General features: G+C 42.1%; 1 protein-coding gene and 1 non-coding gene across 7 annotated transcripts in view; both read left to right on the forward strand.

Moving 5' to 3' along the window:
* LOC101575222 (IQCJ-SCHIP1 readthrough transcript protein) overlaps window positions 1–27,595 on the forward strand; it is an 890,224-nt gene that overhangs the window by 855,397 nt on the left and 7,232 nt on the right. For all 6 annotated transcript variants that reach the window (XM_012516600.1, XM_023699695.1, XM_023699694.1 and 3 more), the window contains 4 exons: window positions 6,624–6,742; window positions 24,212–24,329; window positions 25,059–25,256; window positions 26,074–26,197. In XM_012516600.1, coding sequence (XP_012372054.1) covers window positions 6,624–6,742; window positions 24,212–24,329; window positions 25,059–25,256; window positions 26,074–26,197 — 559 coding nt within the window. The remainder of the gene's footprint in view (window positions 1–6,623; window positions 6,743–24,211; window positions 24,330–25,058; window positions 25,257–26,073; window positions 26,198–27,595) is intronic.
* LOC111812181 lies at window positions 9,618–9,720 on the forward strand. The gene has a single exon (XR_002817752.1). It is a non-coding gene; the product is annotated as a small nucleolar RNA U13 (small nucleolar RNA).

Consider the following 27,595-nt stretch of genomic DNA (forward strand, 5'->3'; position numbering starts at 1 on the left):
CGGCGCAGGGTAGCAGGAAACTCTCCGCACACTCACCGGACCTGGGCTAGGACTGGGTCCTTGGCTTTGTATTTGAAAGAAAATTAATAAATTTGTTTAATGAAAAATAGGCTCTGTACTTGTGGTTCACAATGTTTAAGAGCTTCAGGCTCCTCCACACTGGAGTGCCGCCTACTATGGTTAGAGGAAAGCTGTCTCCCAAGCAGAGAAAAGAAACAAGAATGATCATTTTCCTAACGGAAGAACGCTCTTCCCAGCGGAGCTCCAGAACCCCAGCTCATTCCCTGGTGGATGCTGCTAATGGTGATGGTACTGGGTATCACTAGGCAATAGATTGCACTGAGGCAAGGGATCATTAATTGCTTCAAAACAGACCTGCTCACAGGGCCGTGACTGAGGCCAGACTGCCACAAATGAAGTCCACCTGGCTCCAGAGCCGGCTGTGTCATACAAAACAGATGTGTCTCGGAGAAAGAGGACCCAGCTCTGGGCTTGAGTCAGCAGAGGGGATTGTTAAAAGTGGCCATTCTCAGCCCCAGCTCAGACCTTCTGAAACAGTTTTTATAAGCGTTCTAGGCAGTTGTCCTGCACAGTCAAGTTTGAGAACTACTGGCTTAAAGAAATCTATGACAGGAGGCACATGTGCGTGTCTGTGTATGTCACTGACTGGCATCCTAACAACCCTTCGCTTCCCAAGTTCCCTTCAGCAGTGTGGGAAGGCAGTGTGTTCCTCAGCGTCTGGGACAATGTAGCCCACAGCCCTTAGGAAGCTTTTCCTCCATGCACACTGTTTTCCTTTTCACCGACTATTAGCAGGAAGTAAAATCTTACTGTGGTATCCATAGGGCACTAGTTCCAGGATACCCTTCAGATATCAAAATCTATGAAGGTTCAAGTCGCTTGCATAAAGTGGTGTGGCATTTGCATAGAAATTACACCTGTCCTCTGGTATACTTTAAATCGTTTCCAGATTACTTGTAATACTTCATACAATGTGATTGCTGTGTTTGTAGTTGTTATATTGTGTGGAATACAGATAAGGAAAGAGTCTCCATGTTCAGTGCAGATGCATTGTTTCTTTTTTTTGTTTTTGTTTTTGTTTTTCTGTATTTAGGACAGTCTACAGAGTCTCACTATGTAGATCAGACTCATAGTGATCCTCCTGTTTTCAGCCTCCCAAGCACTGGGATTACAGGCATACACCACCAAACCCAGTCTCAATTGCTGTCTCATTGTACCCCAGGGGTGGGGCCAAGGCCAAAAGGCATGCCAGGGATCAAACCCCTGCTGCTGTGCTCTGCCTAAGCAGGCACTTTAGTCTGCTGAGCTATTAGGCTGGCCCTGCAATTTTTTCTTAGTACTCTCAACCCTCTTGGTTGAATCTGGAGATATGGAACCTGCAGGTATGGAGGGCCCACTGTATTTACCTTTTTTAACAAGCAATTCCTAAGGTCTATATAGGAGATGGAGAAGGAGGTCTCAGGACCCATGAGATTTCTGTCTTGTGAGGACCTCCTATGACACCTTTTGTCCCTGACAATTCCTGGGCTGATTAAAAATGCATCGCCAGGCCTTGCCCCTGAGACATAACCTGTCCTGACAACACAATCAGCTGATTCCTATAAATTTAAGTCTATAAAGCACTGCATGAGTAACAACTTAGCAGTACAGTAAAAGGGATCCTAGAAATGGTATGTGAAAAGGTTTCCAGTGAATTGAATACTAAGACAGCATTGTAAGTGAAGTGCATTCAGTGATTTTAAAATCATTTAGCAATTGAATTGGTGGACTAGAAAATAAAGCTGGGGAGAAGAGGAAGCTCAAGGCAAGAAAAAGATGAAAGACAGGAAATTGGGCGGCGACATTGTCCTTTCTCCCACTCCCCTTTTCCACAGTGGAATGCTGTCCAACCCAAGACTATCCCTCTCTAAATAGTACATCTGCTCTTACTCCCACAGTACATCTGTGCTATTTTCTTCGACTGGGGTACTGATTGTCTGAGCCAAGCTTCTTCACATATTTCCATCCTTAGGAGAGGTTAAGGAACTCCTTCCCTTCATGCAGCAGGCCCTTTCCAGCTGTGTGGTTTCCACATCTGCACAGGAGTCGGACAGAAGCACGTGTGGTTGTATCTTGAACACTAGATGACATTTAGGTTTAGATACAGATGTTGTTTCCCCAAGTGTGTTCCCAAGAACTCCAGAGGACCCACAGATGTTGGACTCACAAAAACACACTATTTTAAATTAATTGTAGAAACAGAGAGAAGGCAAAATCCTCCACTTGTAAATTTGCATGAGTATTGGCAATGTTAAAGGAGGTGACCCTTGCTTCAGAGGCACTGGAGCACCAAATGCTGCCAGCAAAGACATGGGCCAAAGCATGAAGTCGACCTAAAAAGAAAATGCAGGAACTGTACTGGTATGTCAAGGCTGGGCACACACTGCATTCTGAAAATGTTATGGAAAAGGACTTGGGGACCAAATTTGGAGCTAGACATTATCTGCCCAAGCACAACATTTTGCTTATTTCTTTTACTATATGCCCCTTCGTTATCAGTTTTGGGGATTGCAGTGGACCTGCAGCACTGCCGAAAAAGCAGGACTTTGATGTTCAGCACCTAGAAGTATTCAGTGTTGAGATCCTGTTTGTGTGGTGCCCTCAGACGGCATTGTGAACTTCATCCACTTAAACACAGGAAGTGGCAACAGGGAATTCACCAACAGATGATGGGCAGGACAGGTGCCTGCAGGTGAATAAGGGTTAGTTTCTAAGCACAAGTTTTACTCTCTTCATCTTGAATAGCTTTTCTGTCTCCAGATTCACCACTACTCCCAGTTGTTCTGTTGCTTTCTGCTAGTGATATCAATTTTAGATATTTTATTTTATTTTATGAAAGCATTTCCCAAGGCTGTTTAGGAGTAGATGTGCGTCTTGCAGAAATACGCTCTGTGTTGCTTGGGCTATGCTTCTGCCTTTGCCTGTGTTCTTCCTCACCTAGTTGCACTTGCTGTAAAGCATCTCTGGGCTTTCAGGGTCAAAAAACTTAATTACCCTGCACATTGAATTTCTTAAAGAGCAAAAAAGAATTTTGAAACTGCACACACACACACACACACACACACACACACACACATACTCAAGCAACTGAAAGGAAAGTCGTTTTCAGTTATTGAATTCTAAGAGGAAAACCTATATTTTACTCAACTGGATCATAATTAAATTGAAACATTAGGAAGTACATTATTTCAAGGAAAGATTAAATAGCAGGAGTGGAGTTTCTTTGGTAAGGAGATATTTGTATATAAATATTTGTGGTTACTCTTAGTCTATACTATTTATCCTTTGCAATCAAGTGCTTTGTCCTTTTCTGAAGAAGCATCACATCTATCTTAGGGAAGAAGTAGATCCATATTTCTTCAGTCTTACATTTTATCTCCAACATGGTGTCCACCATTCTTAATAGTCTGCACACCTTACTTTTAATGTGGAGGATCACAGAAAATTTGAAACAAGATAGTATGAGTTTGAACCTTACCTCCGCTACCTAACTGTAGGACTCCTTTCTGCATCCTCTGAGTCTTCATTTTTAAAGCAGATATTATTATAGGATTATTCTTAATGCCAGCATTTACCATGCTGTTAACATCACCAAGAACAGGTACATGAACTGCTCAGTAATTTACATACATTCTCTCACTTAATCCTCCAACATCAAATGAAAACTCTTTATCTTTGAGCTGAGGAAAGTCTTCCAAGCACAGAAGCCTTCCGAGACATGACAGAAGAAATAAGCCATTGACATAACCACAGGACAGATAAAACTCAAAAGGATAAGTACCCTTAATATAAAAATGTTTAAACTCCCAGGCCTCTATAGAAAAATAAGCAAAACAAGGGATAACAAATTCATAGAAAAGAAAGTACAATAGCTAAAACCACTTAAATATTTACTGTCAGCAATAAAGAAATTGAAATAAAGAGCATACCACTCTGTCCTATCAAATTTAAAACAACAGTAAGTCGTAAATGTAAGTGCTCTTTGGCAGCCAGAACGTGGTGAAAGCAGCTCCCTATGTGGCTGGTGGGCCTGTGAATGGGAACAGCTTTTCTCCAGAGCAGTGTGACAGCATGTGTCGCGAGCCTCAGCAAACGTTCACACACAGTGATCTGGCAGCTGCACTTCAGAAACTTATCCCGAGGAAGTCAGTGGACACGTGGGCAGGGATTTGTGTAAAGGTGCCAACTCCCTTATTTTTAATTTAACACAAATGGCTAAGGATAGAAGAGAACCCCATACGATAGAATGATAGGCCATTGTTATTTTAAAAATTATAAAGTGATATGAGAAAATGGCAAAATGTATTAGAATATGGTGTTATCTTTAGAAAGTGAAAAAAATCCATAGGTAAGATGAGAAATTAAGAGGAAATCTAAAGCGTTAGCAGTGATCTCTACATGGTAGGATTATAGGTGAGATTTACAATTTTTATGCTTTTCTTGATTAGTTTGGTGGGATCCAGAGATGTGAGAAAGCGTTTGTCTAACAGAATTCTTTAAATTGTTGATGAAATGTTTGAGGATAATTGTGATTAGTGTAAATAAAAACCTGTTTGGGGTTTCCCTATTATCTGTAGCCCTGGCGGATAAGGAATCAGAAAGGCAGTCACAGGATCCCAGGTACACTGACCAGCACTGCCGGGGTAGGTGTCTTTTTTAGACAGAGCCCCTTTCAAGCCCAGGCTAAGGTTAACATGAATCATTACCTCTCATGTTATCTACTAATTTTATGTTTGGAGTTCAGTTTTCCAACTACTTAAGGGACATGGATGAGAACTTTTTTTTTCCCTATTACATGGATTGAGAAGCAGGTTCACTGACATTAAAATAAATTGACTTAAAGATGTCGAGCAACATGTCTCTGCTTGGGCTGGACTACCGCAAGTACCAACTTTGCATGAAAGGATGGTTTGCTTTAATTAAATCTCCTAGCAGTGCTGTTGTAAGTAGTCATAGAAATGAAAGGCATGCCCGCTTCCCTTAACAATTTCATGATTTATTTATTTATTTATTTATTTATTTATTTATTTTTTACCTCAGTACTGTGTTAATCTAGAAAAAGAAACAGCATCACATCTGTAAGAAGTCTATAAAAGCAGCCTACCACTCTGTGGCTATAAGATACCCACACACGGGCTCCTGGTGCTACGTAGGCCCTTTGGTACGTGCCAGATGGAAGCTGCCTGCACAGGCAGTTATACCAGGAAGTGTGACAGTTGAATATTTGAATGCTTGTAGTACTCAAGGATTAAAAAACATTAAAAAAGAAAAGAGGAAATGTCTGCTTTTATTGAACTAGAAATTCTCAAAACTACTGAAACATTTAAATATCTTTAGGAAATGAGTCTTTTAAGAGTGCTGCAGAACATTCTGAAGCAGCCTATTGAACTGACACCTAGGAAGCACTGGCCCAGCTGTACCATACTGACCACGTTTTCTTCTGTGCTGCCCACTAGCCTCCTGTGACTTGTGACCTCATGAGGCCAGATTGACTAAGGAACTCCGTTTTTAATTTTAATTATTAGATCTAAATTCTAACAGCCACATATGAGGACTAACGACCGTATGAAACCAGGCAGCTGTGGCCTTCTGCATACTGTCTTTCACGGGGGGATACAGCCAAGCCGTTGTTCAGGCCGCCTTTTCAGCAGGCTACATATTTCATCTGACACTGCGATGCCACAGCTGGCTCCGGAGCCCACTGCGGGGGCATGCAGGCACTGTCACACCTTTCTAGCCACACGCAGCCATGTACGTGATCTGGGTTGTATAATTTGTTCAGTCTAGTCTTTCACTCCCCGCTCAGAACATAAAGTGGTACTCGTACCGGGGATTGAACTCAGGACCCTGCGCTTGCCAGGCCGGCGCTTATTCTACTGAGCTATGTACCTGGCGCTCCAGGATTTCTAACTCTTTGTACTTGACTTATTGTTTTGGTAGCAGTAGTACCAGTGGTGGTGGTAATAGCAGTAGTAGGACAGTAGTAGTCATTTTATTTTTTAAGAGACTCATTTCTGATCCTCTCACCTGTTGTTTAAAGGGTTTAAAAGTTCAGCAAGGTGCGTTCTTCTTGGGATTTTATGGAAAGTCAAGTATGATAAGCACATCCAAATGGTCACAGTGCTGTAATTTACCAAATCTTTTCCCTCTGCATGCTAACCTAACTTGTCTTCAAAATATAAACAGATGGGCCCAATTTGAATTTTCCAGCTATTCCAGACTTTACCCTTAGATCTTCTCACATTTTAACCCTGGCGAGATGAGAATAACTCCTGAACAGAAACAATAGTCCCAGAACTGTAAGTTGGTACAGGCAGGTTCTGACTGTCCTGGCCTAGGACAATTGATACCTAAACTAGAGATCTCTGAAAATTGAAATTAGAGCCAAAAGAGACTGGTTGAATTTCAGCTTTTAATAATTCAAACACTCATGGGCTGCAGCCCATCTATTTGTTTTTCATCTAATGTTACAATTTTAAGAAACCTAGCAAGTTAGGCTGCCTATGGTTGTGGTCTATCTGCCCACTTATCAGCATTTTTTTTTTATTTCCTTGAAATTTTAGGCACAGAAAAATGAGAGAGAGTCTATCAGACAGAAGTTGGCACTTGGAAGCTTCTTTGATGATGGCCCAGGAATTTATACGAGCTGTAGCAAAAGTGGGAAGCCAAGTCTTTCTTCTCGGTGAGTGTTCTTTTGAGTTCATTTTCTGCTATGTACCTAAGTGGATTTTGTCACCTGGCTATATATCTAACAAAATACCCTCTAATTCCTTGAGTGGTTATTTCTCCACTGCGCTACCACCCTTATCTGAGCTGTAGACTGTCCTTCACCTGCTGGTTTATTAGTTGTTGGTCGTGGCTCACTGCCCAGCTGCTTCAGGTCAAGTCTTCCTATTTCATTTCTCTTTAGCCACCATACTGATTTTGCAGACTGATAGTGGACTCAAGCCACACTTCTCAAACGAACTGACTGGTGCTTTTGACATGTGGCGGACCCCCAGGTTTCCCATTAAGCAGTCCCAGAGCACCCAGAGTCACCCCGATATCTTTAGTTGCAATGACTGCCAGTAACCGAGAAACACAGTTTCCACTTTGCTCGCTGTTTGTTACTCTATTCAGCTTGTCCTCCAGGGAGATTTTCTTCGTCTTAATTTACTTCAGGACATCACCCACTTAGCATAATTTCTTTCAGAATATTATTGGTAACTTGCATAATTTAAAATTCTTAATAAAACCTATTTAGATTATAATTTTACTTAGAAAACAGACCAGGGATTCTCAAGCATTGACATGCTTATGAAGCACGTAGAGATTTTGTTAAAGTGAAGGTTCAGGCTAGGCATAGTGGCCCATACCTGTAAGCCAGCACCCTCAGTGACTGAAACAGGAGGATTGTAAATTCAGCCCCAGCCTGGGCAACTTGGCAAGTTAACAACTTAGTGAGATCCTGTTTCAGAAAAGGGCTGAGGATGTAACTCAGTGTGAAGGTTCATTCACCCCTTATAGGTACAAGCTGCACTTCTGGAAAAAGGGTGACAGAAGAAGGGCCAGCAAGATAACTCAGTAGATTAAACATCTGCTTGGCAAGTGCGGGGACCAGTGTTCAATCCCCAATGTCACATGCCACACCAGCCTCACACACAGACACACTGAGCTGGCTGCAAAGACCGGGTGTGGTGGTGCACTCCTGCTACAATCTCAGTGCTGGGGAGGCTGAGACAGGAGGATCACTAGGAGTCCAAGTTGTGTAGTGAGACCCTGTACCAAATCCATTTAAAAAAATAAATAAATCCAGGCACTGAAAGTGGTGAAAGTACACTGACCATTGTTTTCAGGAAAAGGGTAGCAGTCCAGCTTGTGAGTGTGGGGTGTGTGTGTGTGTGTGTGTATGCCCCTTTGTCTCTTCAGAAGTAGCAACTTTTCTTTGGCTGTCTCTTCTGCTATTTACATATGTATCTCTAAATAAAATGTTTATCTTCTTAGTTTTTACTTTAAATAACCATCTATTGACTGTCAAACATAGAAAATTAGAATTTATCTGGGTTTTTTTTTTCACAGCTCTCCCTCAAACATCTCTATATTCCAGCTCCCATTCCCCATTTATAATTACATCACGATTTAGGCTCAGATAATTACTGTTTGCATTACTAAGAACATACATTATTCCCATACCAGTATTTTCTGTAAAAAAGACTGCTTACTTAAGAAATTATATTTTTTTCTCATGAATTAAAATTGCTTCCTTTTTTGGTTTTGACTGCTACATTATATTTCACTAAGTAAATATACTACAGGTTAGCCACTTTTTGCAAGTGGACATTGTGTTGTTTTGAAGATTTTTCTCCCATAAACAGTGAAGCTGCTGAACATTCTTATACATGTCTCTTGCTGTACATACGCAAGCATTTCTCCTTGAAGTGTACATGTGTGAATTTACTAGAAAAATGCATGAATGCTAAGGCTTCGTAGACAATGGCAGCTGTTTTCCAACATCATTGCAGCAAGTTACAGTCCCAGCAGCAATACTTCAGAGGTCTGGGGGTCCAGAGCCGTTCTTGAACTTGATTTTGCCAATTTCTTTTAACATTTTTGTTCATTGAATAAGTATAACGTGGTATTTAATTGTGTTTGCTAGCTCTATGTATTTTCTGCTGTCTTCTGTTTTTTTGATTTCATGACCACATTTCTGTTGCCCTCGGTGCTTTTCCTACTGTTTTATCAAAGTCCTTTAGACACAGTGCTAGTGTAGTATACGTATTGTAGATATCTTTTCTCAGGTAGTAACTTGTCTGCCATTTATTAGTGTGTGGTTTATAACCATAAGTTCTTGATTTTAATACATTTAACTTTATAAAACCTTTGTTTTTGGTGGGCTGACAAAACAGCTCAGTGGACTAAAGTGCCTGCTTAAGCAAGCTTAGGTGAGCCACACCGGTTCAACCCCTGGTACCACATGCCATGCCAGTGCCGGCCTCAGAGTCCGGGTGTGAGAGCACATACCTGTAACCCCAGCTCTGGGAAGGCTGAAAACAGGAAGATCCACTATGAGTCTGAGCTACGTAGTGAGACCCTGTAACAACCACATGCATTAAAAAAAAAAAAATCTTTCATTTTAAAATATAGTGAACTTTATCAAATCTTTCTTTTCTAGTCAGTATTGTCTATATCTTATATAAGAAATCTTCCTGTATCTGAAGATCTAATAAACATTTATGAGATTTACTAACAGGAACTAAAAGTATTGGTCTTTTGAAAGCCTATTATCAATCAGTAGTTGGTTTCTTCATATAATATAGAAATCTAATTTCTTCTCTTTCTTTATTAATGACCTTTCCTCCATTATATTTCCAGGACAACCTCTTTCTTTACTCACTAGTATGATAGACTACTCCTGTAAATGCTGTACACTGATAGTAGTGCATGCTGTATGGTTTATTACTATTTCTATCCCTGTACCAAAACTATAGTCTTAATTTGCTATAGTTTTAAAATAAATCCTGTTATCTGGACAGAGAAGTCTTTTTTCCTTACACTTTTTCTTCAGAAAAGAAAGAAAAATACCTTTGGTTCATGAGCGTGATGATAGGGTGTTCATGCCCTCTGCATGAAGTGTGCCTCCCACAAACCTTGTTACAATGTCGGCACATTACCCATCTGACATTAAAAAAAAAGAAAAGAAAAGGAAGGAAATTAATGCTTTCAATGAAATGAGAAAATGTAATCTTCTTCTTTTATTCTTCCATATAAATTTTATTTATTTAATGTGTTTGGTACAGGGTCTCACTATGCAGCTCAGACTTAGTGACTCTCCTATTTTCAGCCTCCCCACTGCTGAGATTACAGGCATGCACCATCATGCCCTGTCTCAGTGACCAGCATGGTACATGGTACTGGGGATCGAACCCCGGTCCCTGCACTTGCCTAAGTGGGTGCTTATTCTGCTGAGCTATATCATGAGCCCCTTCCATATAAATTTCAAATTATCCCATTACATGAGCAAATATTTTCTTGACATTTTCTACTGGATCACATTGAAGGGTTAGAAGCCTATCAGTATTTTAAGACCTTATCATGGGAATGATTAAAAGTTTAGCATGTTGAATTGCACTGTATTTTCTAGATTTTAGTAAAGCACATCTTTGCCACCTCAGCTGCGCCTGTGTGGACCTGCAGTCCAGAGACCCTCTGATTAAGCAGTAAAGTTCCTGATTCTGCCAGGCCATGCTTGGGAAGGGCAGACAGCCAGCATAGGTGGCCTTTCTAGTGTCCAGCCCGGCTCCATTCCTGGCCTCCAGTGCACTGCAGAGTGCAAACTCCGGGCTCCCTCTCCATCTGCTCCTGTGGCACCTACAGACTCAGGTCATTAAGTCAGATATCTCTCGGGTGTCTGCATTTCATTTTTCAAACTCTCTTGTTTGCTGCTTTCATTCCTTTTTTTTTTTTTTCAATCCATGTCTTTCTTCCTGTAATATTATTATAGCGGGATTTCACAGGAGTGAATTCCTGCCTTCAGTATGCCATAGCTAAGTCTCAGGAACACTGTCAGTGTCTATTCTTAAAGCTGAAATATCCTCTCAAATAAAATCCCATGCAGAAACCCCATATGTAACACCAAATAGTCCTCCAGTTCAGGAGCGTAAGGAGAAGGACTGGAATCCCTGGAATATCGTTGCACGGAGGATGTCTCTCCCAGCCTTCTCCTCACTGTCCCTTCCCACACCTGCCCTTTGTGCCTCTCTCCAGCCCTCCTCTGCAAGTCCTCAAAGCCCACCTAAAATTTCCAGCAGAGAAAAGCTTGAAAGTCACTGAGTCATTTACCCCTTTGGAGATGCGATAACTAAACACATGTATTTCACAGTAGCTCTTAACAAGCCACACTTACTGACTTGCCATAAGGAAAACTATTTTTATCCTGTTCTTTCAGATGTTTTCATCTCCGTGTTCTGTGATGAGCTCATCCTCTATGAGAACATGATGACTTTTTGGATCCCCCTCAGAACAGTAGTTAATGAGACTAAATGTTTCTAAGAAATATCACTTTATCTTTGTAAACTGCAGATTTGCGAAGGTTGACTGTCATCCTTCTCATCAGTAATAATGTAGGAGGAAAACCTTTAGGAAAGTTCAGTTGCCCATGTGTAACCAGTAGTCTTACCCCTGCTAGAACCTTTTTTCTAAAGAGTTACAGTCCCCTAATAAGTATTGAGCTTTGAATCTATTTAGAAGGTATCACCACCTTGAGTTATCTGGTATGGCTCTCCAGAATGCTCCAGAGCATGTGTATTGAGTTAGCTAAATAATTGAGCCAGTAGCCTTATATCAATTAACTACTTTAAAGAGCTCAGTATTCAATCTTAAGCAAAGGTGGGGGCTTAATCAACCAAGTCATAGATTTTGATATGTTGCGCTTATTTTTTAAGGCAGGGCCTGCCTACTGAAGTAAGTGGAGTCATTGGCAAACTAATGGAGTTCTGTTTGTGCTTTTTATTTTTATTTATTTATTTATTTATTTTTGTGGAACCGGGGATTGAACTCAGGCCCTTGCGCTTGCCAGGGAAGCGCTAATTCCACTGAGCCATCTCCCCGGCACCCTGTTTGTGCTTTTTAAAGAATGTCATTTATCTGGAAAACTTACCTTCATACTCAAGATATAAGATATTGGAGGGGCCTGAGGGGCTGGCAAGCCTGGTATTTAAGCTGTGCCTGCAAGTTTAAATTCTAGGTGATACTGCCTCCTAGAGCACTTTTTCAGAGTGGTAAAGCGTTACATGAAAGCCATGGTTACAGTAACCCCCAAAAGACATTTCATGCCTAACACTACAGTAAAAGAGTGTTTGATATTACTTTATAACTCAACTAATTAAAAGTTGATGTCTACTGAAATAGCAAATAAAGGAAGGTTTTTTTTTTAATTTCAAAATGTGCTAATCCATGCATAGTCAGCTTGCTCAAACTGGCAACACTAATTTTTGCTATATTTTTAAAGAAATATTATAATTAAAAGATTTTAAAAACTTAAAAAGGAAATATAAAAAGTTGATTACCCATTTTTGAAATAAGATTCCAAAGAAATACTAGGTTTAATCATGTTCTTAAAAAATTATTTTTTCTTTTATTCTAAGTATAATACTTTCCTATACAGTTTGTTTTATCAGCCAAGTAAATCACCAGCATTCTATTTCACATTCTGACTATATCTTTTTCTCACTTTGATTTGCCAACATGCAGGTATAAATACAATGTAGTACAGTCTTTATAAAGTATGCATTGGGGGGGATGTAATGTAGACTAGGCTCTGTCCTTCTCTCCAACATTATGAGTATTATGAAAAATAGAAATTCCCCAGAGAACATTTCAAGCAGCAGGCTTAAATAATGATTACTGTGGGGTTTTTTTTCCCCCTCAACCATCCCAACATCCCCAAATCCAACTTCATTCCATTCTTTAGGTCTTTCAGCAAGTAGCCAAGGCAAGCACAATGATAAGCACCTGCCACTTCCTTCTATTTCTGGGCAGGAATGTCAGAGGCAGGGGCTGGAGAGCCCGAGGGAGCTGTTACCACTTAGACCAGTAACAGGGAATGGAGAGAGTTTGAAGATAGGATTCACAGGGGCTTTGCTGAGAGGACCTGAGAGTCTGCATATGTAATACACGGCAAAATCAGAGGTCAGGCCAGCACCATTTTTTCAGGAAAGTGAATTATCTCTAGCAGTAATAATTTTGCATAATTTTCTGGAAGAAGTAAGCAGAATATTCATAGCTGCCCAGCATGGGTGAGGAAAGAGGTCAACCTGTTTCAGATTTGTTCTCTGTTACATCTTTCTTGCAATAATGGAATCATACTAAAGCATCCTATTTATAGCATGAAACATATATTTAAAATTTTATATTATCTCTTGTATGTAAGTATGTATGTAATAATTTACTTAGAAAACTCTCCAATAGGGCTGGCCAGATAGCTCAGCAGACTAAAGCACCTGCTTAGGTAGAGCACAATGGCTGGGATTCAATCCCATGCTTGCCGTGCTGGCCCCACCCTCAGTGCAGGCGGAAATGGCCATTGAGACTGGGCGTGGTGGTGTGCACCTGTAATCCCAGCTCTTGGGAGGCTGAAAACAAGTGGATCACTATGAGTCTGATCCACGTAGTGAGACCCTGTAGACCCTGCCCTAAATTCATAAAAAAAAAACCCTCCATATAAGTAGCTCCAGATACATGTCATTGTGAATTGTAGCTTATAAACTCTTTGTTCATACTTTTTGAAAAGTCATTGGGTAAGCTGCAGGAAGAGCACCTTTTTAATGCTGTCCTCCAAGGACTACCTTCTAGTATTCTAAAATGTTACACAATTTCAAAACGCAAGGCAAGATTTAAAGTGGATCTTTTAAGGAGCAATAAGATTAAAATGGCAAACAAATTTAATTATGTAAGCAATTCTTCTCTTTCATAAACCTCAAAGAAAAGCAAATTGGTACTTGTGAAATTTTCTTTGTCTAATAAATAGCCTCACTTTACAATAATGCCAATGACCCTGGTTTAATTAGGTGCAATTAATTTTGTGCAAGCTGAATTTGACACCTTGCTAGAGGCATAACCAGCTGTACCCTGTCTTATGAATTTTTTTTATCACCAGTGAGAATTCAATTGCCTGAGCTATTGCAAAAGGGGGAGAGGCAGAGAGAAAAAAGGCCATGGGGCTACATTTTATATTTAAAAATGGCTCCAGTGGACAGCTGAATGTTTAATTAAAAGAGCTTCTAGGAATTATTTTTCATCGGGGCATCATCTTTGACAAGTTGTCATGACTTTATCACAGTGCTGTGAACACACTTAGGGCAGGAGTTGCACACAGAGGGTGGGTACACTGCCCGCTTGAAGACCCAGCTCCCTTGACAGCACATGGACATGACTTCTGCTGCTAAAAACACCCTGTGGACCCTGCTCCTCCTTATGCAACCTTTTTCTTTCTTTTCCTTTTTGTCTGTCTCTGTCTACTGGTGTGTGTGTGTGTGTGTGTGAGAGAGAGAGAGAGAGAGAGAGAGAGAGAGAGAGATGGAGGACTGAACCAGAGCCTTCATACTGAGTCACGTCCTGGCCCATTATGGAATGGACAAGGGCATGTTTGGTGATCCTCCTGCCCCAGGCTCCAAGAGTGCTGCAGTCAGAGTCGTGCTCCACCACATCCAGATGTGTATTTAATCTGGCAAAATTTCCCGTGCCCCTTATACTCTTCTCATTCGGATGATCATACACACTAAAACCATGGTAGATGTTTCTATTTACAACAGAAACCTTTACATATTGCTATTTATATCATATTATGAAGGGGAAGAAGAATGCAATGACCATAATTAGTAAACTTTTCTTTTTTAAATGGATAGAATATTTATGCATGGCTTTTGAAAAAACGAATAGTATCATTGAAACCTAAAAGGCTCATCTTCCAACTTTAGTCCCCCATTCTTCAGCCTTCCAGTTCCTCTCACCAGAGCCTGTTGCTGTTCCCAGGGTCTTCCTGCTGTACTCTGTTCACTGAGGTACTTGTGCACCTTGCAGCACCTTCCTGAGCTTTGCTCCACATCAGTTTGTTAGGAGGGCAGCGCAGTGTGTGGCTAGGAGCAGGGTCTTGGAGCAAGAGGGCCCAGGTTGGAAGCCTCACTGGTACCCAGGACCTCCTACTAATGACTTGACTGGCTCAGGTTCTTTGTCTTTAGAATAGGGTAGGAACTGTGCCTACTTGCTGGGGGTGCTGTGAGGAAGACAAGTGAGGTATGCAGAAGGACACCTGGACCAGGCCCAGTTTGCATTAGTGTTGTTACTGTTCTTTCTTACTCTCAGTAGCCACTGGTTATCAGACAAAAAGTTATTTTATGTACACCACTACAAAAAAAAAAAAAAAGAAAGAAAAAAAGAAAAATAATTGTCAGGTAAATAGTGGCACATACCTTCAGCATTAGGAATGTTTTAGTTATTATAAAAGGTTTTTTTTAGACTTCCTTAGATACACTTTCTCATATGTATCTTTTGGGAATGCAAAGAAAAAAGGAAAGGTAAATATTTTGGTGAGCATAGTGCTAAACCTTTTCACATCAGAGCCTAGCTCTCCATATAGCCACCTTGACAGAGCTGTCAGTGTCTGTGCTTTTCCCCAGTGTCACCCTTGGTGCCGTTAGGCTTGGTGGGTCACCTTCCAACCCACTGTCTCCCATTCCACAGGCTTGATGTTCTTATCAGAAGATATCCACAGAGACCCACCTCTTCCTCGGAGACTGTAACCTGGTCCACTCTCGGGTTATGGTTACATACTATGGTACTGTCTCCAGCTGCTACTGGACAGTGACTGTGAAAGGCATCCCAATTTTAAGGATTACAAAATGTGAAGAACCAGGCTTTGTAGAATCAGTGCAGTTCAAATCAGAAGTGGCAGCGCACGCCTGTATTCCGGGACTCTGAAGCTAACACAGAAAGATCACAAGGTTATGTCTTGCCTAAGCTTAGTGGATTAGCAAGATTCTGTCTCAAAGAATAAAGAGAGGCAAGGGAAATAATTCAGTGCAGAGATCCCGAGTTCAAGCCTCAATACTGGAAAAAGAAAAAGAATCAATGCAATTCAGTAGGTTTATTGTGTTTTTAAATCATTACTTAAAATTCAATGGTCACAAATTAAATCGTTAAAGGTATTGTTTTTGAGATAAAATTTACTATGGAACCAAGCCCTATGATATTTTAAAGCTTGAACATAAGAAGTGATAAAAAGCAGTGCCTCAGTGTTAAAGAGAAGAGATTTGAAGGGAGCCTCTCAGTGAGGGCTTGAGGGTATAGCTCAGCACAGAGCACAGGCTCAGCGTGTGTGAGGCCCTTGGGCTCAGTCCCAGCACACACGCATAAGAAGACTTCTCATCGTGCCCCTCAGAGCCACATAGGCACTCACCCCTGAGCTTTCACTGCAGCCACGCGAGCATCCTCAGAGGCCTGGGTGGGAACCAGCGTCTCTCAGCAGTCAGGGCAGATAGAAATTTAAACTCTGGGACTGAGCAGAATCAATAGGCAAACTGACTTTCCAAACAAAAACAGTTAAGCTTACAGCAATTACTTTAGGATCCGCAGCTCTAAGGAGGGGAGGACTGAGATGGGGAATGGGTGTCAAGTTCTGTCAGAGTCCGTCTGCAAAACTGTTGACTTAGAAGAAGTGTTTCTTGCCACCTACAATCTCCCACCACCCTCCGTGCCCTGCCACAAACAAAGGCTCAGCCTGACTCATGTGTGAGTCATGGTCCCACACAGCCGTGGTCTGAGTCAGGCACGTAGCCTCTCCTTCCAGCTGTCACCACTGAATCCTACTCACCTTTTCTCCAGCACACAGTTAATCATCAGCTTTCCTTTTCTCTTCTTTTCCTTTTTTATTTCTTGTGAATGCCCACACTTGGCAACTCAGACCCACGCAAAAGAGAAAAAAAAAAAAAAAAAAGTCAACTGAATCTCTTCCCCCAAAAAAATATTGGGTTGTACTTGTTTCTGCCATGTTTCCTGTTCCTGCCCATAGTATAGCTATGTTTTTATTTGCAGAATTGGAATTGTAATGTAGCAGCTGCTTTGGGGCATATTCTTCATTTAATACACCAGTAGCATTCATCCCTATGATATAACTATTCTGTTATGTATATTTTTATTAGTTGTGTAATAGTCCATCCTGTATTTCACCCTCTTATAATTAATCTTTTATTGCTAGTCATTTGTTTCCAGCTTTTAGTTTCAATTTTGTATTTTTGCTTTTTTTCATCTTCTCTTTGCTATTCATGAGTTTATTTATTTTTATTTAGTTCAGGGTCTATAGGGTCTCACTATATAGATCGGACTCATAGTGATCCACCTATTTTCAGCCTCCCAAGAGCTGGGTTTACAAGCACGCACCACCATGCCCAGTCTCAATTGCCTTCACCTTCTCAGCGTGCCCCGTGGGCAGGGCCAGCACAGCACGCCAGGATCAAATCCTGGCCACTGTCTGCCTAAGCAGGCACTTTAGTCCTCTGAGCTATCTGGCTGACCTCATGAGTTTATTGTATCCTTCATAAAATGTCCCAGTCCCTCAAGATAGACTCTCCTGAAATAAGGTACCAGCATGGTGACCTTGTGTAATTTAACCTTTCTGATCTTTTTGTTTTCTCAAATGTAAAATGAGACTCACAGTTCTTGCCTCATGTGTATCCAAGGGTTAGGGGTAAGATATGTAAAGTGCCTGGCACATTACAGATGCTCAGAAATAGTAACTCTATTTATTTCAGAATATAGACTGCTTGGAAATGTTCTAGCCTTGATTAAAATGAAAAAAGACCATATTTGGCATCCAGGAGAGATGGCTGTTTTATTCCTAATATACATTCATGCTAGAGAATATTTCTGTTGAAAATGCGTTTTCCCAACATTAAGATCCTATAATTCCAAATTCAATTACATGAAAGTGGTCATTAGTGAAGGAAATGGACAGCAATGCAAAATGAGAACCAGCAGCTGTCTGAGGCATGCAAGTATTTATAGCTCTCTGGAGATTTGGACTAGGCTACAGGGGCTGACGGGACTCCGAAGAGAAGCCGGGAAAGGAGGGTCCCCTCTTGATTAGCTGCTTTGCCTGTGAGAGGTTTGTGGTCATCTCCTGAGCATGTACCGGAGGAAAGGGCCAGCACTAGCCTCAGAAGAGGGAGTAGGAGAGGGGGATGCGTATTGGATGAGAAGAGGAAAACCCGGAGAGGGCTGTCCCTAGCCCTGCAGCTGCTGAGGAAGCCACAGATGGGTTCATAAGGTGTAGGGCGATGACGGGACATACGGAGACGCAGGGCTCCCTGCCAGTTCTCTCTGGAGCACACAGTCTTTGACACGTAATTGCCAGAGGCGTGGCTTTCCCAGCCTATTCTGCACTCAGACCCCCCCTGAAATGAGCTTTAATTCATTCATCAAACCCCTTTCTTCTGTAGGTCCCTACTCATTCACTTTCATTGGTTAGCACCTTACACTACTGATACGCAGGCAGCAAGAGTTTCTGTTCCATATTTGAGGTCTATGGTACATGCTGTTTTCTATTGGTCCCTTCCAATGCTCTGAATATTCCACATTTTTATTTGCACATTTTTACTATGATACAAGTAGTAGGTACCTGTTTTTGTTCCTGGTTTAGCCACTATGCACCCACTTTCTTTAGTGACCAACAAAAATTATAAATGAGTGAAGTAGCCCAGATAAAAATCAGTAGAGAGTCCTGAGAACTGAAGCAAACTGAGTGTTTTTCCTGGTGAAAAGAGACAGCAGCTCCTCCTCAGTTGCCTGCTGGTGCCATGGAGTTTAGGGAGCTCTGACTGCCTGATCATTAAACGAAGGAAGAATTGAACAACCCTTTTTTCTCCCTTGCATAGTTATAAAAATGATTTACTTTAGTACTTTTGTGTGATGGAGATATTTGTTGGGCCTGTAATAGTTGAAACTGTTATACACATAGCATTCTTTATTTAAAATCCAAAAAGTTATCCTCCTATAGTGTTACACTATTAGCAAAAGGAAGTTAACCCAATCCCAGTAAAATAAAGATATAGCCTTGTGTTTTCAGAGTAAACATTGGGAAGTAGAAACTTATCTTTTTAAATGGTGGTAAGCTTCTGTAACTCTTATGATAATATCAACTCAGGGCAGTCCATAGAGAAAAGAAGGGAAAAGCAGTTTGTGGGGTGGAAGAAGTATTTCACAGCTCCCTGTGGAGTCGCAGTGCTTGTGTTGACCACCTCAGCATGTTCTATGTAGATACCATCGCACAGACAGTGTGTCACCAGTTGTTCCACATTTATCTTCATGAAAAATTCTGAGGGGGCTGGGGAGATAGCTCAGTAGAATAAGCGCTTGTCTGGCAAGCACAGGTCCTGAGTTCAATCCCCGGTTCTGCCCCCCAAAAAAATAAAAAAGAAAAGTTCTTAGAAAAGTGAAATGTGTTTATTCCTACCCTTGGGTGCAGTCCGTATTTTAAGTTTGGGGCTGATGATGGCAGCTTGGTGACACAGCACTTGCCTGGCAAGCACAAGCTCCTGAGTTTGATTAGCTCCATATCTCTGTTTATGTATTTTCAGTTTAGTTGCCTTTGAACTTTCACAAAACTTTTCAGGATACAGTATAAAAATATGGGTGATTATTCATTATGTAGAAAAATCTTTAATGCATCAAAGATTCATTAAATTAAGTGGAAATAGTAAATTTTAACCACTGAGCCACAAACTAGCTGGGGATGTTGGTATGAAGGGCCCAGCAGAGCCAGTGGCTTACGAGCCACACTGATCTCAGGCAGATAAAAGGGCATACACGACGCCCATGGATATGAGATGCTCCCTCTCTCTGCTTCCTGAGAAAAACCAGACAGTTGTCTCGGGATTATAAGCAAATACAGGAGGTAGATGCCCTTTAAAATTATATTGCCAGGCTCGGGCAGCATCTAATACTATAAATCCAAATCTGAGGTTTAGTGTCTTACGTGGGATAGGTCCCTGGATTCAAAGATCAGATGCTTAGCCTGAAATCTCTTGCTTTATGACCTTGGGCCATCTACCTATTCCCACAGTGATGATGCATAATAAAAAAAACCACTCACATCAAAAGGGTGCAAGGATAAGCATTTGTTTTTGATTTGTTTTTGCTCAGGAGCTCATGGGTTGGCTGGGTGGTTCTGCTGCTAAGGACGAGGCAGTGGCTCACTCCTATGCCTGAGTCAACCAGAGATCAGCGAGGTGCCTCTGCTGCTGCTTTTAGCTGAGCTCTCCTGTGTCTGGGCCTTCTGTTGGGACAACTGCAGGACTGAGCTCTGCTGTGACACCTCCCCCTCCAGCAGCCTTGCCTGGACTTTTTCTGAGGGTCCTGGCTGTCACAGAATTCTTGAGGAAGAGACTTGGAGCTGGAACAGTGTCAACTGCACGGTTTCCAGAGGGTCACAAGAAGTAACACAGCCAGTCCAGGGACAGAGAAATAGACTCTGAGAGAAGCTATCAAAGCCACAGTACAGAAATGTAAGGAGGGGACGAACTGGCACCATGTTTTTATCAGTCTGTCACAAGACTGGGGCGTGTTACTTGACATGTCTCAGGATATCTTTCCTGTGACCTCTGGGTATAATTATGTAGCCCAAGGAATAGATGTAAGTGAGCATACTCTTAAACTAAAATTCAACCCACCAGTTCAGGAGACATTCTGTGAGTCCTGGTGGACTAGCAGATGATCAATAATTACCAGGGAATCTTAAATATTTAGGCATCAATGCTTGTGGTGTAAGCTGGCGTTGAAGATTCCCATTTCTAACAGCAGAATACAGTGAACAGTTCTGGGCTTCTGAGCTGGCCTCACACCAGCCCTTCTTTACCACAGCCTGGATCAAAGACAAAGAGAGGCCTGCTTCACAATAGCTGTTGCCCCTTGGAAAGCCAACAGCAGGCTTTAGGACCACTGCATTGTGGTTTTTTTTCTTCAGAGAGTAAACTAGTCTCATGTGAGTATTTTGAAAGCACTGTTATTTTTATGCCAAATTGTGTGCACTTGGTTGCGCTTCTGAGGTTTCTTTCTGTAGTTAAGAACTTCTCCCCTCTGCCACCTCTCAGCGCCATGCATATTTTAGTAATATCCCTGGTAACTGCAGCTGGAGCTCTGCACAGCCGTTTTCTGAGCCACAGCCTTCCTCTCTGTAAGCGCCAGGCAGACAAGCGCAGAACAGCCTCTCCCCTAAGTGCCGCCCCCTCCTGGCCGGTCCGTGCTCTCACGCGGGGAGCCCCTTCTGCCACGCTGCGGTGTCTGGAACATACACGCAGGCTTTTACGTCTCGGGGCTCTGGGCCTTCTCCATCTAGGAGGCCTTCTTTCCAGACTCCGCTGCTCCTGTCAGCAGCTCTGCGTTCCTGCATGGTGTATACAGGACAAGAAGTTTCTCGGGTAATCAGGACCCCGGACCTTTCAGATAAAAAGTCGCGCAGCAAGGCTGACTTCCCCAGCGTTCGTGTGTGCTGTGCCAGTGTCACGGAAAACTTCAAGTAACCCTGAATAAAATACCTTGAAATCTTATCTGTAATTAACAAAATGAAGCTCTTGTTTTGTTTTCTCTTCAGAATGTGCTGGAGAGATCCAGGCAAATTAGACCGCCTGCAGCCTGAGTTTTGCAAAACTAGTTAGGAGTGAGGCCGGACCCAGGCTCTGAGGTGCGCGGGCCGGGAGCCTGGCGAGCTTCTTGTTTAGAGGCGAGGCTGGAGAGCCACTACAGGTGCTGGGGCAGGGTTATCTGTTTTGACCCCGTGGCACAGCCTTCACTACGGCAGGGGGTCCCCCACACCCTGCAGTCAAGCTGCTGCTTGGAACTATGGTTAAGTTTCACCCAGGGCCACCTTCCTATTAAAACCTGCTTAAAGGCTAAAGGCAAACAAATCCTTCTTAAAACCTGAACCCATTTTAAGATGTCTTGACTAAAATCCCTCCTGCCCCATTAGCTGTAATGTCATGCCATTTCCTTTTCCTGGGAGTGACATTCTCAGTGATTACCGCTGTAAGGAATTAGAAGTCTCGCCCTTAAGAAGCTCTGTTCGGTTTCCCGCGGTGATAATGTGGTACTAAGGCGATTTTCTGAATTTCTACCTGAGGCGTTTTTTCCTTTCATGCCAACTATTAGATCTCTCTGCTTGCCTTTCCCGAGTTACAATCCCGGCCGGGGATACTCTATTTAGGCCTGGGTTGAGCCTTCCTAGAACTGTCAGTTCATGTAGAACAATAGAGTACCAGCCAGACTTTTACTTTTTTTTGGAACCGGAGATTGAACTCAGGCCCTTGCGCTTGCCAGGGAAGCGCATATTCCACTGAGCCATCTCCCCGGCCCTGCCAGACTTTTTTCAGAGTGAAATCACAGATCTTTGAACATTTTAAACATATGGACATTTGTTTTGTTATGTATCTTATATATTTTTCTAATCTATATGTACAGTGACAAGATACTTCTTTACAAGATTTTATTGAATAAAAAAAGAGCTACATAATCCTAGGTTTGTAATTATGCTAGTCTTTAAAAGGAGTTGATTTTAACTTGTGAAAGTTTTCTTTCATATCATTTTCCAAACCATGGATCTTGAGAGTTATTATTAAAAGCAGATTGATTGTGTTTTTCAGACCAACTGTAGATACTGAAATTTGAAAATGTATATGGATCAAAGGAAAACTTGAATGGGTTAGATTTCTGGAGGTAGGCAGGCTGATCCAATAAAACAAAATTCAGAGGCGAATTCCAGTGCAGTAGAGAACCGAGCTGCCTAATAGTTGGGACAGCTTGAGTGCACTCTGACAGAGAGGTCATTGTGAATCAGATTGCTGTGGCCAGCCAAGAGGGACCGGGCAGGTGATTTCATAGGCCCCTTCACAACATCAAATCACCTTTGTTTGGGTTTCCAGAAGGACACGTAGGAGCCCCTGGCCCAAGCCAAGCTCTGGATGAACTCTTAATACTTCTAGTCATACAGAGAAGAACGTATTTATTCACTCCATTTTACAGATGAGGAAATTGTAGTTTATAGAAATTTGCTACGTGTCTGGAGAAAGAAAGAAATATTTGAAACCCAAGTCCAACTGGCTTTGAGCACATTGAGCCCAATCACAGTAGAGTCCGGTGCCTTCCACCCACCCTGCAGCCCTGGGCCTGGCCCTTCTTACCTGTACCGGTGGAAGAAAGAGAGAAAGATGCTGGACACCATGGGGAAGAGGGCTGTTGCATTTTTTAAAGGGGGACTTAAAACTGGACCTTGAGTAATCATAGAACTGAACAGTAGGTGGCAGTACATACCCATAACAGTTGTGTTGCCTGTGTTAAATCAGTAGTGCTCTGTTTTTGTTTTCATTTGGGTTCTGGGTTCTGGATTATTTTCAAAGAAGCATTTTAAATCAGTCACCTGAACAGTGTCAGCAAAGAATCCATACCGTCAGAATCTCCCAACCCCCCAAAAAATCCAGTACAAATGTTAAGTATCAGGTAAGTTTTTCTTTGCATTTCTCCCTATGGAGATAATAATGCCAGAACAAATCCAGTGTCCTCTGCCCTGTAGCTGCCTAAAATCAGTGTCCTAGAATCTCTTATTGCCTTACAAGCCTCCTTTACTATTGTTTAATCTGTGTTTGCACAGAGACTAGGGCTACTAGAGATGCTAAGAAAATTACTTCTTTAAAAACTTGAGCTGGGCATAGTGGTGCATATTGTAATCCCAGCACTTGGGAGGCTGAGGCAGGAGGATTGCTGTGAGTTTGAGACCAGCCTGAGCTATGCAATGAGTTCAAGACCAAACTAAATTACACAGTGAGACCCTGTCTCAAGACAACAAAGTGATTAATTAATTAAATAAAAACTATTGCCAAATAGTACTGAAGTGTGTTCATCTTCACAAAAGGGTTAGGACAGAGTGGAATCTGAGGCATAACACACTCACTCCTGGAGTTTCAGGATTCATCACAGATATAACAAGCTCCCCAGAGGCCTGACTCCAGCTCTTTGTGCAGGAGGCCGCCTTGGAACCCTGCTCTGTTCTAAGGCACGCCTCCTGACCGCGTTTTGGTTTCCTTACATTTCTCTAGGGCAAGCCTGTGGTTTTTTTCCTCTCTTAGTGACATAAACTGAGCTCCTTCAATTGGTTTTTGGCAACTACCTTAAATAAAGATTTCCTTCAAACAACCCTAGACTATTGAGAGGAAAATAATTCTTTTTTCTGAAAACTTTGGCCAAGGGATGGCTATAATATGCTTTTTTAGATTGACCCCTAGGAGGGGGCCCTAGAAGACAGCAGGAAGCTTTATCTGGCCAAGGACCCCATCATCCTGATTGACAGGATTGTAAACTCATCAACTCAGAATATGTATCTGGAATTGCGCTGGGTCCTAACATATGGCCTTAAATTATTTTTCACTTCTTATGAAACTGTTCAGAAAAAATTTAACACCATAGTAGGCATTCCTCTGGTAAAATCATTCATAAATGGAGAACAGTACTGGTCGCTCATTTCTCCCATGTGAATAATGCGTATAACTTTCTGTTAGCAGAATCAGCCCTGTCTGCTGGCGGTGGCCCAAAACCATAAACAGCTACTAGAATTCATGTCCTGTTGATTTCTACCTAGATTGCAGAGTGGGATGAACCTGCAGATATGCTTTGTCAATGACAGTGGCAGTGACAAGGACAGCGATGCTGATGACAGTAAGACTGAAACCAGCTTGGACACTCCCTTGTCTCCCATGGTGAGTCCAGACTCGTACTGGCGGAAGCATTTGTGTGTCTTCCTGGCATTTAGTTTCTTCCATGTTGTGAATCAAGAGCAAGCTTTCCAAATGATCAAAACCAAAAAGTCTCTTGGAATCCTGTACGTCTAAAAGCTGACAACAATTGAAAAATCAAAAGCTATAGTACAGTAAAAATATATAAGCCTTATGATGATTAAATGAGTTCTTTCATAAACTATAAGCGATATGTTTTAAAAATTATAAGAAGAAAATAGCTAAGAATCAGTTTGGGCTCAGAGACATGAGTTAATTTCTTTCCCACGTATTATAGAAGTCAGCTCAATAGTGATGAGTGCTTGCTGCTGCTGGATGTGTTTCCTCTCTGAATTCTGTCTGTTGCCTTTTCTGCCAAAGACCACCAAGTACGAAAGATGGTGGCCACCAAGTCAGTGCAGTGTCACATCACTGTTCTCTGATCTCCTAGCTCCTCGGAGCATGAACACGATGCCTTGGCTCTAGGTTAAATATGTTATTAGTATTTTCCCTATTATTAATTACATCGCTCCTTTTACTGAAAATAAACCTTTTTGTGTAACTTAAGATCGGTGTACAGCCACTTGAGCAGTGATGGGGTGATAGAGGGAACTTCCACCTTCTCCGACAGCCGTCTCGGGGAACGCGGTTGCCCAACACTGATCAGATGTTTACCAGTGTGGAAAGCTAAGGCTGCTCTTTCTTCCTCTGCAGAGCAAGCAGAGTTCTTCCTATTCTGATAGAGACACCACTGAAGAAGAGTCAGAATCCTTGGACGACATGGACTTCCTCACAAGGCAAAAGAAATTGCAAGCTGAAGCCAAGATGGCCCTTGCCATGGCCAAACCAATGGCCAAGATGCAAGTAGAAGTAGAAAAACAGAACAGGAAAAAGTCACCTGTTGCTGATCTTGTAAGCAGCCAAGTCTGAAACACAAACAAGGGCCTGGTGGCTGTGAACAGTTGACATCCTCTCCCAAGATTGTGCAAACTGGGGTTTCTCAGAGGCAGTGCTGTCATTGAAAAATAATTGTTTCTTTTTCCTTTCTGTTGAAGATACGTAAGCAAACCATTTCTTTCACAAAAGTAAATTCTCCTCTTGATTCAGTCTCTACTCCTTTTCTGAGAGGCAATATTGGCTGTCATAGGAATATTTAAATTGCTTTAAAGAAATTTTGACTGTAACAAATCTCACTATTGCTATAATTGTATTGCTACCTTTCAAGGGAGGCAGTATAGCCCTTGAACTTCAGAATTATCTAACTCTTAACTATGTGTGTGCTAGGCAAGGGGCATAAGTCTCAGTTTCTCAGTCTGTAAAATGGGTCTGAGATCAATATGAAGATTGGTTATGAGGATTCAATGAGACAAAACTTTCACAGCACACAGTGCTTGTAGCATGGTTTAAGTTATTAAATAGTAGCTGATATTGCTAATTCCATCTATTTGTTGATGTTACTTATGTTTCTTGTTAATTCACTTGTGTTCAACACCAATAAGAAAGCTTCTGATACTGGTGTGCAGCATTTTGAAACAGGCAGTATGTTAGGCCGTGAGGTATGCTGGGTAGGAACCCACACTGGGGAGGTCAGAGATTGGGGAGGCCTGTACTCACAGAGCCTGAGCAGAGGGCAGTGAGTGAGGGTGGATCCACCACGAGACTAGGCTCACACTCCAGACGTGGGTGTGTGCCACTCTGCTGACATCTCTGTCCCCCCTTGTTTCCTCAGCTGCCACACATGCCTCATATAAGTGAATGCTTAATGAAAAGAAGTTTAAAACCCGCCGACCTGCGAGACATGAGCATTGGGCAGCTACAGGTGATAGTCAACGATCTGCACTCGCAGATTGAAAGTAAGTGCAGGCGCGCTGCGAAGCAGGCATGAGGCGCGAGGCGCACAGCACAGCGCTGCGTCCTTGCTTCAGTCCTTGTGTGGTTCGCTCACTGGGTTCTTTCTGTGTGTTTGCAAGAGAAAGAAAAGAGTCACAAGGGTCTTTTGGTCTTTGATGTGTTTCTAACTAAAAATGTGAAACATTTTGTGTATTTTTCAAGGTTCACCATGGATACGACCCCTTTTGATTTGTCTTAAGTCCCCTGTGCATGCATCTAATGCATTTAACTCAGAACACCTGTTCCGAGCACAGTTCTGTAGTCACAGGTTGCTTGGTATGTAAGTGCACCTTCCACTTTATGGGACTTACATGTGTTTTAGGAACCGTCATCACCAATCAAGTCAAATCATTCTTATTTTGTGGGATTCTGTAGAGTAAAAGGGTGTGTTACCAGCAGGTGAAAATTACAGGGTGACAAAGTAAGAGCCTTTCCCCAGAATAAAGCAGGCCCTCTAACAGGAGGATCCAGAGGGGATAGCGAGTGAGCAGTCAGTGGCATTCGCTGGTGGCAGTTGGTCTTATGGAGACTGTGATGGTGTGACCTGCTAAAAGAGTACCATCCTCAGGCCGGCGAGATAGCTCAGCGATCTAAGCAGCTACCTGGCAAGCACGAGGACCCAGGTGTGATCCCCGGTACCGCATGCCATGCCAGCCCCAGAACCCTGGGCACACAGTGCAGCCACCGAAACCAGCCATCTGGTTTTGGTGGCTATAATCTCAGTGCTGGGGAGGCTGAGACTGGAGGATCACTACGAGTCTGAGCTATATAGCTAGCCCCTGTACCAAAATAAATAAATAAAAGATTAGAAAAAAGAGAGAGAGAGAGACCACCCTCACTAAGGCATAGTGGTTAGCTGGATGAATTCATCATCTCTCCAGCCTCTGGAATCTGGTTCTGCAAACCCCATGGGATTTACAGATTAAAAGGAATCCAAGAGAGAAACCAGCCAAAGCAGCATTCAAACCAACCAACTGCAAAAAAGCCCTTGTGAACCAAGCAGAAAAATTTGAACAATAACTGAGCAAGCATTCAGTTATTGAAAATTAACTTTTATTTTATATATTATAAAGGTAATTGTGGTCCTCTGCACTTGTTTTTAAAGCCCCTGTATTTTTAGAGATACCCACTGAGGCTTTCCCAGATGAAAGAATGTAGCATTTCATTGCTTTAAAGTAATCCAGCAGAGGCACAGCGAGAGCTTGTAGGTTGGCCCTGAGCTGAGCGTCCTTCCTTGGGCCTGGGTGCAGGTACAGGGATTTATCAGCTAGTCTCACTGCTACTCTATCTGTTTGAAACTTTTCACAGCAGCTTAAAACAGTATTAGAAAAAATATTTCTGTGTACTAAGGGCTCAGATTT

This window comes from Octodon degus, unplaced genomic scaffold, assembly GCF_000260255.1.
Source record: "Octodon degus isolate 3935 unplaced genomic scaffold, OctDeg1.0 scaffold00115, whole genome shotgun sequence".
NCBI classification, from domain to species: Eukaryota; Metazoa; Chordata; class Mammalia; order Rodentia; family Octodontidae; genus Octodon; species Octodon degus.